This window comes from Rousettus aegyptiacus, unplaced genomic scaffold, assembly GCF_014176215.1.
Source record: "Rousettus aegyptiacus isolate mRouAeg1 unplaced genomic scaffold, mRouAeg1.p scaffold_m13_p_2, whole genome shotgun sequence".
Lineage (NCBI taxonomy): Eukaryota > Metazoa > Chordata > Mammalia > Chiroptera > Pteropodidae > Rousettus > Rousettus aegyptiacus.
Genome location: NW_023416295.1, coordinates 8,615,977 through 8,635,172, shown reverse-complemented (window position 1 = coordinate 8,635,172; position 19,196 = coordinate 8,615,977). Strand labels below are relative to the sequence as shown.

General features: G+C 47.1%; 1 protein-coding gene across 2 annotated transcripts in view; it reads right to left on the bottom strand.

Annotated features, from left to right (window-relative positions):
* The window catches only part of IRS1 (insulin receptor substrate 1), a 55,651-nt gene extending 51,657 nt beyond the window's left edge, over positions 1 to 3,994 (bottom strand). For both annotated transcript variants that reach the window (XM_016118888.2, XM_016118889.2), the window contains exon 1: positions 235 to 3,994. In XM_016118888.2, coding sequence (XP_015974374.1) covers positions 256 to 3,969 — 3,714 coding nt within the window. In that variant the 5' untranslated portion in view covers positions 3,970 to 3,994 and the 3' untranslated portion in view covers positions 235 to 255. The remainder of the gene's footprint in view (positions 1 to 234) is intronic.
* Positions 3,995 to 19,196: the final 15,202 nt, after the last annotated feature.

Genomic DNA, 19,196 nt, shown 5'->3' with positions numbered 1-19,196 from the left:
AACTTCAAATAAAACAGGCCTCCCTCCCGTGTGGCTGCTCCTATAGGTTTATTTGACTATCATCCAGGTGTCACTGTGGGGTGAGCATCTTGTGTGCCCTGACCTCCCCTCCTCCAGTGTGGTGGACTCCCTAAGGAAGCAGTGGGAATGAGAGGAAAGGCGCAGAGGCAAAGAGGAAGAGAAATCAAGCGCAAGGTTAAAAGCGGATCTGTCCTCTGTCACCATGAAACGCACCTGCTGTGGTGTCCAGTTGAGCTACTGGAGGTCCTCTGGCTGCTTCTGGAAACTGATGCTGGCATAGGCGCTTACATCCTCGCTGGAGCGGTTGGTGGAACCGTTCTCACTGCTGCCCATTGGCTGATGCTGGGGCGGGGGTGCGGGAGGCTGCGCTTGAGGGGGGCGCTCCTGAGGGCGCTGTTTGACGTCCTTGACCAAATCCAGGTCTATGTAGTTGAGACCATTCTCCAAACCCCCTGCAGTTCCACACACCTGAGCCGGCTCCTTGGGGACTCCCCCAAGCTCCCCGGGCCTCAGCCACACATTCTCAAAGGAAGCAGAGCTGTGGCGTTTCACGTCCTCAGTGCTGCTGCTGCTGCCACCACCGCTGTCCCCAACTGCAGCCCCTCCTCCAAGGGGCACCGTGTTGCCCGCCCTGGTGGCATTAGGTGTAGAGGAGAAGGTCTCGGAGCTGTGCCGCCGCCGGCACACTTGCGGGTCTGCGCGGATCACTTTGGCACTCTGGTTGCAGCTGGGACTAAGGTTCACCCTGGTGAAGGCGCTCATGCCCCCGGGGCCCTGCGGGCCCCCCAGCAGGGAAGAGCGAGCCTCCGGCTTCCCCGCTCCTTGAGGCACAGTGGGTGAAGCCGGAGCTGCTGAGGATGAGGAGGGAGCAGCCGCTGGGGCCCCAGGAAGGCTGGCCTCCTCCACGATGCCCGTCCGAATTTCAGCGTAGCTGACAGGGGCAACTGGAGAGGTGTCCACATAGCTCTGCCGGGTACGACCCACCTGCACCGTCATGTAGTCACCCCGGCCGCTAGGCACTGCCCGGGTCGGCCTGGACATGCTGGCAGTCCCCGGAGGTGCAGGGCCCACTCTGCCTGGCTGGATCCCAGGGCTCTCCTGCCAGGTGGCCCTCCGGCCCGGCCCCAGGTCCATGTTCATATACTCTTCAGTGCCAGTCTCTTCCTCTTTGGGAGCCGGCTGGAGCTGGGTTGGACACCTGATGGAAGGCGAGCTGTGGGGTGCCACGGGGCCGCATAAGTAGCCTGGCTGATCACTCCCAAATTCTATATTCACATATTCCCCTGGGCTCTTGGGCTCCGGAGGGTGCAGCAGGGCTGGCCGCTGCTGCTGCTCTCGGGCCCGAGGTAAGGTGCTGGCCTTGGGGTCCCCCAGGGACAGTCTGGTGGGCCGAGCCAGGCGGCTGTTGGTCTGCGCAGCTGTGTCCACCTTTCGAGGCAGATGGGACTGCAGCACCTGATGGTGGAGATGATGCGGGAGGCCGGGCTCAGGCCTTGCCCCGCTGTGTCCCCCGCCCAGACTGTCGCTGCTGGTGGAGGAAGAGGAGTCTTCGGCCGCTGCAGCATAGAGAAGGCGACCAGAGCTGGAGGAAAGTCGGAGGTGCTGGTGCCGGGCTGTCTCCTCCAGCTCCCCGGGGCGCTGGGTGTGCTTAAAGGACCTTGGCAATGAGTAGTAGGAGAGAACCGGCTTGTGCTGGGGGTCCTCAGGGCCATAGTAGCAGTCAGAGGGGCTGCTGGTATTGGAGTCCCCCACTGGCGACATGTTCATGTAGTCACCTGTACAAGACAAGAGCTTGCTCCCGCTGCTCTCCGCGGGTAGTTTGGGGTGCGGTAGGGCGTGGGAGTGGTGGCCCCCTACCCCATTAGTCCACGGCTTCCCGTAACTACTCCCAGAAGGGGCGGCGCTGCTGCTGGGCCCGCCGCCAATGTCAGGGGAGCAGCTGCCACTCGGGGACATCATCATGTAGCCGTTGGGATCCACTCTCTGGGGATGGCGTCTCACGGGGTTGACGATCTGCTGCGGGGCAGACACACTCTTGGGGCTCATGGGCATGTAGTCCCCACTGCCTTTTCGGCTGCTGGGCACTGGGGCCACTCCTGGGGACATCGGCATGTAGCCATCATCGGTGTGGTGAGTGGAGGTGTCCGGGCGGTTGTGGCCTCCGCGGCGCTCCAACGGGTGCCCTTCCAGACCCTCCTCCGGGTAGGACTGGGTGGGCACGAAGGCGGAGTGCCGGTACCCCGGCAGCCGGCCTCCACTGCCACCTCCTGGTGGGTAGGCAGGCATCATCTCTGTATACTCCTCAATGGAGGCCACGGAGGACTGGGATGGGGTCTTCTGGTGGGAGATGGTGGGAGATGTACCAGCAGAGTGAGTCCGCTTGCGGAACCGGTTGTCCAGATCTGCAGCACCGGCTGCCTCATCGCCAGCCAGGGCAGGGCTCATGCCCAAGCCGGCGCCTGGGATGTAGCGGTGACCGTTGCCACCCCGCGGCAAAATGTAGTGGCCATTGGGGGCGGTAAGAGTGGAGGCCCCCTTGCCTCCCATGCAGATGTAGTTGCTCAGCTCTTCCTCTCCGCGCGCAGGTGGAGTGTGGCCCAGGGAATCCGGGGTGACGCTGCGGAAGGAACTTCGGAAGTCGCAGGGACTGGAGCCGTACTCATCCGAAGAGATGAATCCGCCATCGCTGGGGGAACCCGACACAGAAGCACTAGACCGCCGCGGGAAGAGGCAGTCGGAGGTGGAGCCGTGGCCGCTGGTGCTGCTGGACGACAGGCTGACCGGGCTAGTGGCCGAAGGCGAGCAGCGAGAAGAAGGCATGGGGATGGAACGGCTGTGGTTGAGCGGGGGGTGCAGCCGGGAGCCGCCCCGATGCCGGTGGGCGTGGGTCCGGTTGGTGCTGGGACTCACGGGGCTGCCGTCCACCGAAGCCGGGCGGGACATGGTGCCTTCGCCATCGCTGGAGGCGCGGACCCGGAAGGAGCCCTGCTTCCCGCCCACCATGCTGGCGGGAGAGGTGGCGGTGATGCTCTCGGTGCGCGAGCGGCGGGTCAGCCCCACCTGGCTAGGCGGCGGGTTGTTGAGGTGATGCCTGCGCAGGGGGACGGTAATGGGGTTGGAGCAGTTGGAGGAGGACTGGCTTTTGCTGCGAGGGCGGAACTCATCGCTCATGGCTCGCATGGCCTCCAGGATTGTCTCGTGCATGTTCTGGGCCACCACCGAGTCATCCACCTGCATCCAGAACTCCCCGGGTCCTGTCACTGCGGAACGGCCCACTTCGATGAAGAAGAAGTTCTCTGAGTGGCCACAGCGCCGGATGTTCATCAGCTGCAGCACCACGGCCGCCGCCTCTGAGTTCAGCTTCACGAAGCTGATGGTCTTGCTGGTCAGGCAGAGGCGGTAGATGCCAATCAGGTTCTTTGTCTGACCCAGGCCCTTGGGTTTCAGGATCACCTGCCAGACCTCCTTGAACGCAGGTCCTGGGAGCCCGTCCCCGTAGCTCAAGTCCTCCCCAGCCTCGCCAAGGCCGGAGCTGCCACTGCAGCTGCTCCCGCCACCTCCTGCCCCAAGGGCAGAGGCCCCGTCGTGGTGGCCCTTGGCACGGTTGTGCAGCTGCAGGAGGGCCTGGTACCAGCTGTCCTGCTCAGCCTCGCTGTCCGCCGCGATGGCAAAGTGCTCGTCCCGGGTGTAGAGGGCCACCAGGTGCTTGTTCTTGGAGTCCGCCCGCTTGTTGATGTTGAAACAGCTCTCGAGGGGGATCGAGCGTTTGGGGGCGCTCGACTTGTGCCGCCACTTCTTCTCGTTCTCGTAGTACTCGAGGCGCGCCGGGCCCCCCGCCTCGCTGGCCGCCCGCAGCACGAAGAAGCGCTTGTGCATGCTCTTGGGTTTGCGCAGGTAGCCCACCTTGCGCACGTCCGAGAAGCCGTCGGTCTCCGGAGGGCTCGCCATGCTGCGGCTGCCACCGCCGCCGTGCAGAGGCAGGCGCGGAAAAACCACCGGGTGGGGGGCAGAGGCTCCTGGCCGCGGCCCCGCGCATGCAAACAGGGCTGGAGGCGCAGAAACCCCGACTACGAAATCCACGCCGCCCCCCGCGCCAGGGAGGAGCGGGCGCAGCAGGACGCAGCGGCTGCGCCAAGGAGATAGCCCCGACCGGAGTTTACGGGCGTTCCGTGCCCGGGGGGGCAGGCAGTGCGTCCGGCAGGAGTGCAGCTCCGATCCGAGAGCCAAGTCTCCTCTCAGCCGCTGCGGCCGGGAAGGAGCGTAGATGCATCTCTCGCCGCCCGGGCTGGAGTCCCGCGCAGGCAGGCGGCGGCGGCGGCGGCGGCAGCCGGGGGTTCCCGCGTTGCCCCTCCAGGCGCGCGCGCCTTCCCTCCTGAGTTCCCCTCTGGAAGTAGCGATTCCCGAGGCAAATTAAATATCCTTGGGCAGGGGGAGGCGAGCTGCCAAGTCCCAACGTTGCACGGGGTTCTCCCTCCTCCTCTGCCTCCTCCCACCCCCCAACCGTCCGCGCCGCCACCAGCCGCCCAAATACCAGCTCAATCGCAGAGACCGCGGCGCTGCGGCTGTTGCTGGTGCTGCGGCCGCCCGCGGACGCGTCCTCTGCAGCCCCCATTCGGGCCCATCTCGGCGGGCGGAGAAAGTGGCTTTTCCACGCGAAGGGCTACTAGGCAACCGGCGGAGCTGGGGTCGGGCCGGAGGGACAGGCTCATCCCTGCCCCTCGCTCCGGTCGGCAGGGAAGGAGGGGAGGGGACGAGAGGGCAGGTTTGCAAGGAGTCGGGGAAGACGCCTCTGCCCCGGGAGGCGCTGCCGCTGCAGTTACTTCTCCCCTCCTCCCCCGCCTCCTCGGAGAGTTGCCGAGAGCCCCAACCAAAACAAGCGGCGGCGTCTGGCTCCGCGCGCCGGCCCCCTCCGACCGCGCCGCCGTCTCACTCGGAGGAGAAAAACACGTGACGGAGCCTCCGCGCTCCGCAGCCCGGCCGCCGCCGGGAGGCTCCCGCCCGGGTCTCTACATTCCCGGCCGAGCCCGCCCCGCGCCCGCCCCTCTCCGCCCCCCGGCGGTGCCGCAGCGGCGCCCGCGCCCGGCCTCGGAGCAGCGCTCGGCCAGCGCCCCAGCGCGGCCGCCCGCCGGGGAGCAGAGCCTTCCTGCCCGCGTGCCACCCAGGGCGCCCCCGGCCCGCAGGAATCCCCGCTGCGGGCGCGGGCGGGGGTGTTTGGGTGGCTACCCGAAAGCACGAGGGGAGTCTGGGAAAACGGCGGGGGGTGGGGGTGAGCCGGGGAAGACGCAGGAGTGAGGGTGGGGGGCAGCGGGGGGGCACTGCGGCTACTGGGGAGGAGGGGGAGGGCCCCGGGAGGAGGGGGCGCGGGAGCTGGGCTACGTCTTACCGAACAGGTAAGATCGACCTCTTGAGAGGGAGCTTTCCAAGTCAAGGCTTCTATCCCTTCCCCCCTCCCGCCCCCCAGGAAATAAATAACAAAAGCTGCATTTCAGTTTCGGGGTGATAGGCCATGGTGAGGAGGCCTGGAGTTCTGTAGGCTTTCCTAAGGGACTCCTGGACCAGCCTGCACCTTGGAATCCCCACATTTGCCGCAGGGAGGTACCTCGAAGGAACTGAGGTACGCCCAAGAGCAGCGTTTAGGGGGATCCTGGTCACTCCAAAACTAGAAGAGGGATCCCTGGGAAATGTCCTACGTCCGGCGCTGCGCGGTTAGCTGCTAATCAATTAGGAAGAAAATGTAAATATCACAGCTTCTCCTCCTCCTCCACCCAGCGAGGGGCGGGGATTCACACCTAGGGGTGAAGGCATGGAGAGAAAATCATATGCCCCTTATCATATTCTGAAATCAATTTTTGATTTTAAGAAGATGTTCGGGATCTACGAGAGGGTTCCTAAGGCCAACATCCTACTGCGTAAATATTGGCTGAAGTGTTTGATTCACACATAGCTTCCACACCCATTGAACCACCCCATAAAATTTTTACCCTTGACTACAAGGATAATCGGCAGAAAACAAGGACGGCGCCAGCTCAACTGCACAGGAAATGGGTACTTCGCGAGGAGAGCGGATCGGCAGCCCGGGTCTAGCTGGAGATACTCTTAATACAGTTAACCTTGCATTACCAATCACCACAAGCAAACGCTCCCCAAAGTTGTTTTTTTTTTTTTTTTAAGCTGACCTATAAACAAGCAGTCTGTCCTCTGCTCGTCCAGCTGGCATTAAGGACCCTACAAAGATGACGTTTGTCACTCGCCTTAATGTTATTTCATTTTTCTACCCCATTTCTGGCCTGTTTGGGGTTTTCACCCCTTCTCTACGAGGGAGACCCTCGCCTGCCGCCAGCTCTCAGGCACTGCGGGATGCTGGCAGGGAAACGCAGCAGTCGAGGCGCTGGGCATGCTCAGTGGCCAAGCGGGCTGGGCCGCGGAGGAGCGCGCCTGGGCCTAACACGAGAGTGAGGGGCGGGGGAAGTTTCTTGGGGAAGCCTTCTGATTGGTGAGGCTCCCTGTCTTTCAACTCTTGCATTGCAAGAGGGGAGGTGGAAAGAGATGCTAGGGGTACCAAGGTAGGTTGCAAAGCGTAGGGGAAAAAATTAAAGAGAACCGTAGGCGCCATTCAGCAGCGTGTGATACGTGAATTCGGGGGACTCGGCATCAGCAAAGGGCTGCTCCCCAACCGAAGCCTGGGAGCTTCTCATTTCTCCTCTCACCTTTTTGTTCCCTGCCATCATGCAGTCTCATCTAAACCTGGTTAATCTGTAATTTGTGTACACACTGTGAATTGAAAGCCCGCCCTCTCTCCCTCTGACAGCTTGGTGATGTGGGGACACGTGCCCACTACAGCAAAGCTATAAATAGCATATAGTTGGAACTTGTAACGAGGCGGCAATAACAGTGACCGAGATTCTGAGGGTATAGCGTGCTTTATGCGAGGCAGGGGAGGGGGGCGTGGAGCAGGGAAGCACGAAGTTAGTGGTAAAGTGTAACTCTGTGGGGTTTTACCCTTGGCAAGAAAAAAGAAAGATAAAAGGTCGTTTGCTAGGAACAAAGTAATCTAAGGCCAAAGGGCTTTTTACGGGTTTGACAGTTCACATTTTGTAGGAAAACAATCCAAATCCACAGATATTTACTTTTCAAATGTTAACACTCCCCCCCACACACCCCCTAAAAAAAAAGAGTAAATAAAGAGAACTTACCTCTGTGGAAAACAAAATCTTAAACTCTTCCCTAAAAGGAAGAGAGAGCAGGAAGGTCAATTTAATTTGCAAAAGTTCTACAATAACCTTCACAGAAAGGTTAGGATTTTGATCTTATAAAACAAATTATTATAAAAACTTTTTTTAAAAAAAATATTTCTCAGTGGGAAAGGATTTCTGCTTTAAAGACTCAACTTCAGTGGCAAATACATTGGCTAGCAATGATGAAATCAGCCAAACTGCTGAGACAAATTCTGTTCAGACCAATGGGTTTCACGTGGAAGATAATCACTGATCATAGAATATTAGGGATTGCCATTTCTTTGTACTTGCTGATATTTTACTCCCAAAGTTAAAGATGGTTAATATTATTGTAACTATATAATAAGTTTATTTGTTCTCTACATATTTTTTGTTAATGAATTGGGATAACTCTGGAAATGCACATTTGGTTTATATCATATACAGCATAGAAAGAATGCTTTTGTGGACTCTAACTGAAGTAATTTTGAGCAGGTACAAGTATTATTCTGTCACCTTGCACTAAATTAGTCTTGTGGTGTACTGTAATGATATAGGTACTGTATGAAAAATTTGCTCTTAGATGAAAATTCAGAAACCAAACGCCACCTATTATCAAATACATTGCTCAATGCTGCCATCTATAGGACAGAGAGGATTTGTGTAATAGACTAAAGCTCATTTTAAAACGAAAAGAGCTAAATAATGATTTATCAAAACAATGAAGGAGCTATGCTGATATTCACAAATGCAGTCATGATTCCAGGAGTTAAAACTTTTCATGCCATCAATATACTATTGGGAAATATGCCTACAATTAATTAGCTTTAAAAAGGGAAATATTGGTCTATGTGTGATGCTATCAGGGACATCATACAAACTATTGTATATATCCCTAAAGCGATCTCTAGCTATAAACTTATTTTGGTTATGAATTAAACTGTTATAAATTAAACATTGTATACATGGTCAATAGATAAGTATGTTACCGTAAAAAATAACAGAAATTAGAATTGAGTTGACTAAAGGTACAACTAATCATTTAAAAATTAGGAAGTATTTCATGTCAAAACAGATGTTTTAGTTAAGATAAATAGGCGACAGCTGGAGGAGCCATTGAAATATTGTCATCTCTAGAATTAATTTTGGCAATTTAGAATGATGCTAGAAGGAAAATCAAAATTTGTAGATTTTCTCATTTGAACGTCTATTTTTACTTTAAGATAGCTCAATAGTAACAAATATTTGAATGCTTATTCTGCAAGGCAATATGAAATGTATAGAGAGACAGCTTCTTACAACTTCAATGGGGTAATAACTGATAAAAAAAATAAAGATAACTGATGATTAAAGTTCTGTGTACGTATGTTACATATCAGATAAGTGACATTTACCTGGAACAGGTGGAGATCATGGTGGATAAAATGACTGAGGAAATCTTTATGAAGGAGAAGAAGCTTAAACTTGAACTTGAAGGGCGACTATAACTCAGATAAGTGATTGGCAATTTATTTGAAGTGTACATATATATGTATTTCCATCCCAGTGTTTTGGAGCACCTCTTTGTGTTAGGCATTAGGATAGGCACTGAGGATTTAGCTATCTAAGACCTGACCTTGCCCACAGGCAGCTTACAGTGAATATGGAAGACAGACTAATACAATCACAGAGAGCTATGATTTTTTTTTTTGATAAAGGAGGCACAAGGCAAATGAGATTTCATTAACAACCAATTGCCATCTGATTTAAAAGTCATCAATCACCGACTACAATTTGGGAGCCAGGATATGCCTTTCCCCTTAATAACCTTGTGTTCTCTTGTAATTAAAACTTTTCTTCCTTGTAGATTAAAAAATGCGAAGTAGCGGAATTAAAAGTGAGCTGGAAAGTCACATTTGGCTTGAGAATCTGCTCGATCAATGCTTCTTCAACCTGAGGCTCTTGTTACTATTCAAGCTCTCATTCCGAAGGTCTAGGGCAGGCTGAGGTTCTGCATTTTTCACTCATTCCAGGTGATACTGATTCTGCCGGGTGGGTGTGGGTAGCACCCTTTCAGCAGCACCATTTTGTAAGTGACTGGTGACTAGTTGAAAGGCACAATGATATGGTACTGTGAAATGAAAGCAGGGTGTGTACATTTTAGGATTAGGTACATGCCAAGAGAACAGCAGTGATAAAACTCTACTTAACTGAGTGAGGCATTATTGTACTGAGGCTTCTCCCTTCTCCATCACAGGTTACCAAATCTTTCTGACAAGTGTGAAGGGTTACTTTTTCTTAAACATTTGTGTTAGTGTTTTCCAAGCTGTGATTAAACATGCAGAATTCCACCTATATCCAGGTCCTACTGAACCACCGAATCCCCCACCGTCTGCATTTTAAATGGCATTCCAAGGGATTCTTATTTACACTGAAACTCAAGAATCATTGGCTTAAGTACAAAGGAAAATGTTTAATTAAATACCTCAGGCACAGGTGAATGCATAGACTGAACCAGTAAATGAGAGTTGCTACCTGTGGGCTATAACCGTTTGGCCCAGGCAATGACCCAGGCCTGGGTGATTTCTCAGAGCTTCTGAGAAAAATCGATTACTGCAATCTCATAGTGAGAATCCCGTTCTACTCTCATCTTGATTTCATCCTCCCTCTGTACTAGAGAACCCAGGGAAGGTTAATACACTGAGATCTAACCCAGGATTCCATAAATACTAATACCCTTAGCAGTTGATTTCTGATGTTTGCCATTTTAGGCATAAATAAAGCATGAAATTAACAGACAGGTGAGGCTGGGTTGAGGAAGAAGGTGAAAATTCTAGGCTACTATGTAGTTTTTCCACTGATTTTTTAGGTTAGTCCCTAACAAATGACACTTGTTTAAAGACTTGCTTTTTCTTTTTATAAAATTATTATCATATTCTCATTTTCTTTTACACTCTTTGATAAAGATTGGAGGTTTGTCAGTCAATGTGTCATCTTAGATAATGCCACCAAATATTTTGGATATTTAATCTAAAGAAAGAACCCCCAGCTGTTTCTTGTATTTAAAGAGACGTATATCTTACCTAGGTATTTCTAGGTAATATCTAGAAAAAGATATTACCACACCACTTGTTGATTTTGCCTCATTATGAATCTTAAAGTTGTCTTTTTGGTGTAGTGCACTCAGTCTGAAATTTAATAACCAAAAAGATCATTTCACTTGTTTGTTTTTTAATAATAATTTCAGCAATGATGAATTTTCAATGTCCTTTATTCAGCAGTCGAGAGGTAAATCTAGTTGGTTTTACTAACAATGACTTACTGGGGACCCAGGACCCTCGCTTTTCTTACATCCCTTCCTTAATTACAAGGTTAACAATCATATCTTTTTTCTTTTCTCCTTTAAAAAAAGTATTCCTCAAATAGGGGCTTATGACTTCAAGGTCCTTCGTTTGAAAACAAACAAACAAAAACAAATGGTGTGAAGCTTAGTAATATTTGCTACGTGTGGATTAGAAAGATAGACGTTAATTTGAACTCAGGACATTCATAATTACATTGCTACCTATGGTGGTGTCTGGTGTGGCTCTACACATGAGCGGAGGGCCACCTACATCGCAGCCACCTGGGTGCTTACTAAACTTGAAGCTTCCTCCATCTCACCCCTGACACTACCAGACCAGAAGCTCTGTAAGGTATTTTCAAAGATTTGAAAATAACTCATTAGACTGTCTAAACTCCTATAATTTAAATGAGGGTATTAAGAAATATATGTGGATTGACTTCTAGTAATTGTTACAAGTCTAGTCAATGGTTTTAGTCTGAAATATTATAGTGCATTGACTTTAAAACGTTTGGCCATGACCCACAATAAAAACACATTGACAAACACATTGTACATCAAGCCCTGAACACACACTACTACGGAACTGAATTGCAGGCTACCCTTACTTTCTGCAATGAACTCAGATCCTTCGACTCTGCTTCCTTTCTCTTTCTCATGCTCTTTTTCTTTTAATACTTGCTAAGACCCACTAAATTAATTTCCAAGCTCATTAAGATGTCATGACCTGCAGTTTGAGAAGATTGACCTATGGTTTTTTAAAATCTGAAATACTCACCATGTGAGTATTTCAGATTTTAAAAGCAAAACAATCATCTAATTTCACATCTCTTCCAATGGATTCTGTTTCACTTAAATAATAATATTTGGGGCACCAACCAAATACAAACTTTTCATTGCTTTTTCTTTTTTTTTTTAAACTGTGACCAGTCTGTACCTGGTAAGCAATGAAATCTGATGTACTTAAATTTTCCATGTATCTAGACAATGGAAATCTGAATATTGATGAAATGCAAATTAAGAACACTGAATATAATTCAGTTAGTATTTTCTAAAAAAATAGATATTTGTTATCATTTCCCAATTTTATTCTATTGTAATATTAAGTCAATTCATTTACTTGTGCTGTGTATTAAGTATTTGTGGGAAAAAGGTAAAGTAGACATAAATATATGTCAAATATATTTATGTAAATTTGCATTTTGTTTTTGCATCAGCTTTGGATTGAGGTTAAATGAGAAAAGGACTGTTCTCTTTCATAAAGGAGACATATTTAAAAACTAGTTACTTGTTGGTAATTGAAGTTAGCTTTATCAACATTAGTTTCATTAAAACTAGCTAAAATGTCATTATTTTGTATTTCCCAATTTACCAAAATTAAATTTCTTCAAGTTCTAGGAAATTCAGTTTTTAGGGGCTCATTCTCATTCATTCATTCAACAAATATTTATTGAGCATTTATTATGTGTTAGACACTGTTTCAGGTGCTTGAGATACAGCACAAAGCAGAATCATACCCGCCTTCCTAGAGCTTACATTCTAGTAAGGGAAGAGGAATGGCAATAAAACTAAACATCTTACATGATTAAAACACGTAGTATGCTAGAAGAGGATAAGTGCTATGAGAGAAAAGAGAAACTAAATCAAGATGAGGAGCACTGGCAATGCTGGTGGTAGCAGAGGATCGTAAATATAAATTAGGTGATCCAGGTAAGCCTCATTCAAAAGGGTGAGATGAAGGAGGTACGCTAACTAGCTAACCAGAAAATGGTGAAGTATTCCATGCAGAGAAACTAGCCTGCGCAAAGGGTCAGGTTAGGAGCATGCTTGGCCCCAAGGAACAGTGGAGAAGGACATGGGGCCGATGTGAAGTGGGGAAGGAGGGAGAGGGGCTAGAGGGAGAACAGTGGATGAAATCACGAACGATCATGTGGGCCATTTTAAGGACCTCGGTTCTTACTCTGAGATGAGAAACCACTGGAGAGTGTTGAACAGAGTAGTGACATAATCACACATATTTTAAAGACTCATTCTGGCAGTTCCGTTGAGAATAGACTGTTGGGAAGAGGAGGAAAGGATAAAGAGAGAAGCAGGGAGATCTGTTAAAAGGCTATTGCAAAAATACAATGAAGAGGTCAAAGTCCAGTTGGCAGTGGAGATATAAGAAGTGGTCAAATTCAGCAGGATTTGTAGGGCGTTTGGATGTGACATGAGAGAAAAAGCTTGTTTTTTTGTGTGTGTTTTGTTTGTTTGTTTCCATCAGTTGGAATAGTGTGTCAACTTCCATATTGCTGGGTGAACAAACCATTCCAAATGACACACCTTAAGACAGGAGTCCCCAATCTTTTTGGCATCAGGGACTGGTGCTCCTATGAGAATCTAATGCCTAATGATCTAGTGCTGGGGAGCAGCTGCAAATATAGATCAGGCTTTGCTCACTGGCCCGTTGCTCACCTCCTGCTCTGAGGACCGGTTCCTAACAGACCATGGACAGGTAGGTACTAGTTCATGGCCCAGCGGTTGGGAGACGCTACCTTAAAACGTCAACCATTTTATTATGCTCTAGGATTCTGTGGGTCAAGAATTTAGACAGGACACTGTGACAATGGCTTGTCTCTACTCCGTGATGTCTGGGACCCTGGCCTGGGATTGATGGATAGTTGGGGGCAACTTGGATCACTGGAGTCTGGAATCACCTGGGTTTCTTCACTCATGTGTCTGGCACCTGGGCAGGGATGACTGGAAGGCTAAGTCAACCAGAGTACTTACATCTGGTCTCTCCATGTGGCTTAGAGCTTTTCATAGCGTAGGGAGCTGAATTCCGAACAAGAGAGTCTGCAGACCGAGAATTTCAAGAGTGAACATGCAAAGACAGGGACATTCCAAGAGAACCAGGCAGAAGATGTGTGGCCTTTTACGACCTCATCTCAGAAATCATAAAACTTCACTCCTATTGTATGTATTCCGTTGGTAAAAGCAGTCACCAAACCCAGTCAGATTAAAGCGGAAGGAACCTAAACCATACTTCATTATGGGAAAAATATTAAAGAATTTGTAGCCACTTAAAAAAAAATACCTCAGAGTTTGAGTAAAATTGTGAGTAAACAGGTACAAGGATAATGATCATCAAAATCAAACAAGATCTAGAGAGATAAAGTAGAGAATAGAATATGACAAAGGAACCAGCAAAGGAGACTGAGAAGAGCAACTAGTAAGGCTGCTCTCTTTCGGGCAAAGGGAATACACTGCATCAGAGAGAAGAGAGTGAACAACCGAGCCAATCGCTGCTGACGGTCAAACCAGAGGAAACCGAGGAGCTGGCGTGGGCTTCAGCCTTATTGTGTTTGCGTTATGTGTAAGCCTGACCAACACTGATCTCATACAAAACGCTTAAGGGACAGTTTGATTCTTTAGGGAAATCACTAGCGTTCAACCTGCTCTTCAGATGTGTACAGTACAGTACCCATGTGCAGTAAAGCTGTGCAAGAATAGTTATGGCACCACTTTTCATATTTTCTGAATAACTTACTGTAAAATTTTATTATATTTAGATTATTCTCACCAGGGACTTTAGTACCCTTGTCTCTGAGATCTAGACTTCTGGACATTTCTTAAAATTTTGAGAGAGGGACACAGGAAGTAGAGAAGGAGGGCGATGTCCTGATTTTTACCAAAATTAAAAATACATATATATATTTATGGAAGTTTATTTCTAGAAATCTGCCTCTAGATTTATTAAACTTTACTGATTTAAAATCTTCCCATATAAAAATTAACAGCTTTACACTTTATCTTGAATTACTTTTAAAGATTAATGAAAAGTAATTTAGTGTGTCTAAAGGACAAAGATCAATACTAGAACTTAGTTTTAGGTTTGAAAAGAAGAAATAAAATCTTCTGTAAAATAAATAAAGAGCCGACAATATAATTATTCAAAATAAAAATAGCTACATGATTCGCGGACGCACAATTTGCCAAAGAGTAAAAACTGTAACTCTTGGAATAAGAACTACAAAATATACTTAAACATATCTCTGTGTGAATTGTGAGACTTTTTTTGTTGTTTCAGTTATGTAATTTTCCCATCATGATATAAAAGTTAAAGAAAACCCACATACAATTTGTCATGTGTCAACTACACATGGCAGTAGACCTATTCCTTTTCTGCCCAACAGTGATCTGCCCAACTCCCAAGCTGACCTTGCTTGGGCACGTGGACATTTGCACAGATCGACAATGCTTCCTACACAATTGCTTGCTCTATTTCAGTTTGGCCAAAGTTAATTGCGTTTTCTCTCTTGGTAATTGAGAGTATTTTAAAGTCGACAGAACAACAACAACAAAAAACAACTCTCTGCTGTTCTCCCTACTCCCTACATCTCCTCCTGTCACGTTTCCTCTGACCCTACAGCAGAGCACGACGGGGTGGTTCAGGACCACGGAGAGCGCGAGGAAGGGTACTTCGGAAATATTCTAGTCTTGCAAGTGGGGGAAGAGATGACTCTGGATTGTATCTGGACAGCTTTCGCATAAAGGACATTATTACAAAGAATAACAGTGGATTCCGGCTCTTTGATATTAGGGAGGAATGGTTTTTCTGGACATTCAGCTTCCTGAACTTCTCCTTTGAATTCCATGTGATGAGAGATAAGAAGACATCAAAAGTAGGGAGAGCCACGAGTTGCCGGTGCAAAATGCCCTTTGCAGTTTCATGTTTATAATTTGCTACTTTGAGTCTAAATTTGCACATTTTTGACAGTTATGAGACCCGCCAACCTACCATGAAGAGAACTAAATTATATAGAGATACGCAGGGTTGGAAATGCATAATTAGAGGGGATGAGTGCTGGCTCCAGAGGCAGGTCCAAAACTGCACTGGAACCTACAGCTCATCTTTCAGCTCTGAGTATGTCCTATTAATGCAGCTAGGTAGGATTTAGATAGACAAATGTCAAGGAGGGTAATTCTAGTCTAGGAGCAAAACGAGATTACAGACAAGAAGGCAGGAAGAGAGCTCGGGGTTTTCCGGGACAGAGAAAGTTAGCTTTAAAAAATCAAGTGGTTTATAAGGAATGTAAATAAGTAGGTATGAATGTTAATAAGTAGGGTTAAATGTAAATTAAGAAAATTGAGTGGTTTATAAGGAATGTAAAGAATTAACTGTAAATGTATTTAAATAACTTCCCTATACTACAACTGAGTGGGAGTATAAATTCTTTCATCCTCTTCAGAAGGCAGTTGAACAAGAGCTATAAAAATTTCAAAATAATACACCATTTGACCTAGCAGTTCCACACCTAGAAATGAATTCTACAGAAATAATCACACAAGAATATTCTTTGAAATGTCATTTTGTCACACACAAAAAATGACTGAAAACAACATACATGTCCATCAATAACTTGTTAAATAAGTTATGCTATATTTACATGTTGACATACAGCATAGGCACTAGGTAATTCAGTAGATCTATACATCCCGACATAGAACAACCCTCACGTAAAAAAAAAAGGCTATCATAAATGCTATCATTTATTTTTTTAAGCACGTGTGTATTTTTACTTGCATAGAAAAATTCTAGAAGGGCAAACAAGAAATCTTAGCAATGGTTTTCTCTGCGAGAGGCACTCTTTTTCTTCCAATTCTCTTACATTGTTTGCTTGTTTGTTTGTTTGTTTAACTACATTCACGTATCATTACTTGAACTGAACCACTATAACTAAATATAACTGAAGTATAAAAAATTGAAAACTTTAGTGATGTGTAATACTATCACTTGCATAGGAACTTCTATATAGGCATTGTTTCAAGCCTTGTAATAAATTATCTCATTCAATCCTCACAGCAACTTTATGGGAAAGACGTTTTCCTCAAATCACACTTGAGGTTGCTGCGGGTAATGCTGCTGGAGCTCAGTCACAGGGCCAGGACTCCAAACTCTGGCTCCAAAGCCGCTGTGTTTAACCACTCTCCCTTTGGCCTCCTTGAGCTGTCCCTGACTTTGCGGTAATATCTTCCCCGCAAAGGGCAGATTTCTGTGGATAAAAACTAAAATCTATGCAGATAGTCAGTCGATGACATCCACTAAGGATTCTCTTCATAATGAGGAATGAAACAAGTCCCAAAATAAACTTTACCTTCTGTATCGGGTGTCTGGATTTGGTGTAGAGGTTTTCTGAAACTAGTAGTTAAGGTACATATCACCTCATAAACTTCATCAGAGAGCAATGTGTAATGGTGGTTCCTCAACCCAACAGTGGGGAGGCATTGAATTGTTTACTCCGGATAATGACAAAGTTGGACTTTTGTGTTGAATATATCACTCATGTAGTTTTGGAGTATGGATTCAGAAGAGGGGAGATTGTAGGCAGGGAGGTAACCAACATGGCAATTTGTTGGGCATCTTTCCAGCATTCACTCTCTCCACCTTTTGCCAAGAGCAATCTGATATCCTGGGGGTAAATTCATGGAATGGCAATCGGTTTAGGCCTTAGAACCAGATTGCCTTGGTTCAGTTGGTCCTGCCACATATCATCATTGTAATCGCCGACAACTTATTTAACCGCGCTCATGTCTCAAGTATCGATAACATGGGAATAGTAGTATCTCACCGAATCATTGTGAGGTTTTAAGCAGATAGCGCTTGTATTACGAGTGCTCCGTGAATATTAGCCACCTTCATTGTTGCCGTTGTTCTCGACCATGTTTTGAATGGGATTAGTTTCAGCCTTCCTCGACTCCCTAACCCTTCAATCCTCTACGCCTCCCAGCTGCAGAACAGGACCTGCCACATACTCCATACAGTAGTGACAATAACAGAAATTTCATCCATAAAGGAGAAGCAAGCCTTTGTCAGTTAGACTCTCTTAACCTACATTACTTTTCTTAAATATCACTGGATACATTTTATATTTGTTCTCAGAAAGCAGAGAATTCGTATGATGTGTTTACTGCTGTTTTGGGGTGAACAGTAAATGTGTGTTAAATAAAGGTGGCTAAAGAAAGCATTCCAGGTATGGGACTACATGAATGACAGCGAGAAAATCAAGAAGAAAAGCAGGCATTTCACGTGGACCGAAGCAAAGGGACCATGTGACTTGCCTATAATTGGGATCATGCCTGTTAAACATTTAGCGCCATGAGAGCCATTATAAGTGGCAGCTACAAACTCTTTGAGGACAAGATTGTCTTCTTTATTGGAGAATCATTCAGAACACCTAGCACTGTATACTTGGTACATCATGATCTTGAGGGCCCATATCGGTGACTTTGATTGCAGATCAAAGAGTTTGGACCTATTTTGTTAATACCGAGGAGCACTTGGCAGGATAAACAGGGGAAATAACATGAACAGATCCGGGAAATAGAATAAAATGGAAACCTTGGGCAGGGGTAAGCTAGTTAGGAGTCTGATTCAAGAGACTAAGTGAGATGATGAGGGTCAAGGTTAGGTTTGTGGTGGTGGAAATTAAAAGGAAGAAACAGGCACAGAAAAAAAAAATCAGAGATAAAGATGATGGGGTTTGAAAACAGACTGAACGTTTGGGGCAATCATTAAGACAGTAGTCAAAGATGAAAGGAATTTCAATTCTGAGTGTTGGGAGGCTGGTAGAATATCTGGTTGCTTTTTTTTCCGGAGATAAAAGACTTTATTACTCACAGAAAAAGCAGCAGCCGGAAGTCAGCATGTTCGTGCTGGTTCTCTACCCCTCCAAGTCCACAAGGGCGATACACATGGCTGGGAGGGAAGCTGCCCCCAAAGTGGGCTGCAGTACAGGGGAGGACCCCAGGGCCATGGGCCCGGCATGCAGCAAACACTGCAGCGAGAGGCAAAGAAGCCACCCTCCTTCCCTAGTGTTCCCTAGGGAGTAGGCAGTTACTGACACTTACACTACGGCACCTCCATCTACCGAGTTGCCTATACGACTAGTCACAAAAATGCTCAGTATCAGAAGATGGATCAGCCTTCAGGCTGGCCACTCAGCAAGAATTTTCACACTGCTTCGGGCTCGTGCTGCTCCCAATACCATTCTTTTAAAGTTCCCGCATCTCATCACTTTTTAGGTGTAACTGACAAGAATTTCTTTTCCTTTCTGTGCTAAAACTTAACCTAATTACTTTTTTTCTTCCCATAATTCTCATTTATAAACTCTAATTGTTAGTAACTGAGGACATTGGTTGTCATCATGTAATTTCCCATCAGTAATGACGTGACAAGTTAATTTCTGCAATAAACACGGTTGGAAGTATTTTTCTAACTTCTAACATAATATTTCATCAAGAACAATTTCCTAGATTCTGCCTTCTGGAATCTCACTTCTCATCTAGTTTGGGAATTCTCTTTTCTAAAATAAAGATCAGTGTGCCAGATACTACAGTTACTATGCATTTCATCCAAGCTTTAAAAATGCATTGAATATTTCGCTTCTTAATTCCTTTGGGTAAGATAGAGGTCTTTTGGAAATTTTTATATTGTATTACTCGAAACACATCAAAGTTGGTCAACTCTGAGGCCATGAACTCTACCTATGTGACAGAAGGCAAAAGTAAAAGTAGAAATTGCAATTTCTATTCCACTTCAGTAATCCTAGTTTGAGCTATTTCTGCTGTGTTCTATGGAAAAATAACATGGTTATTTG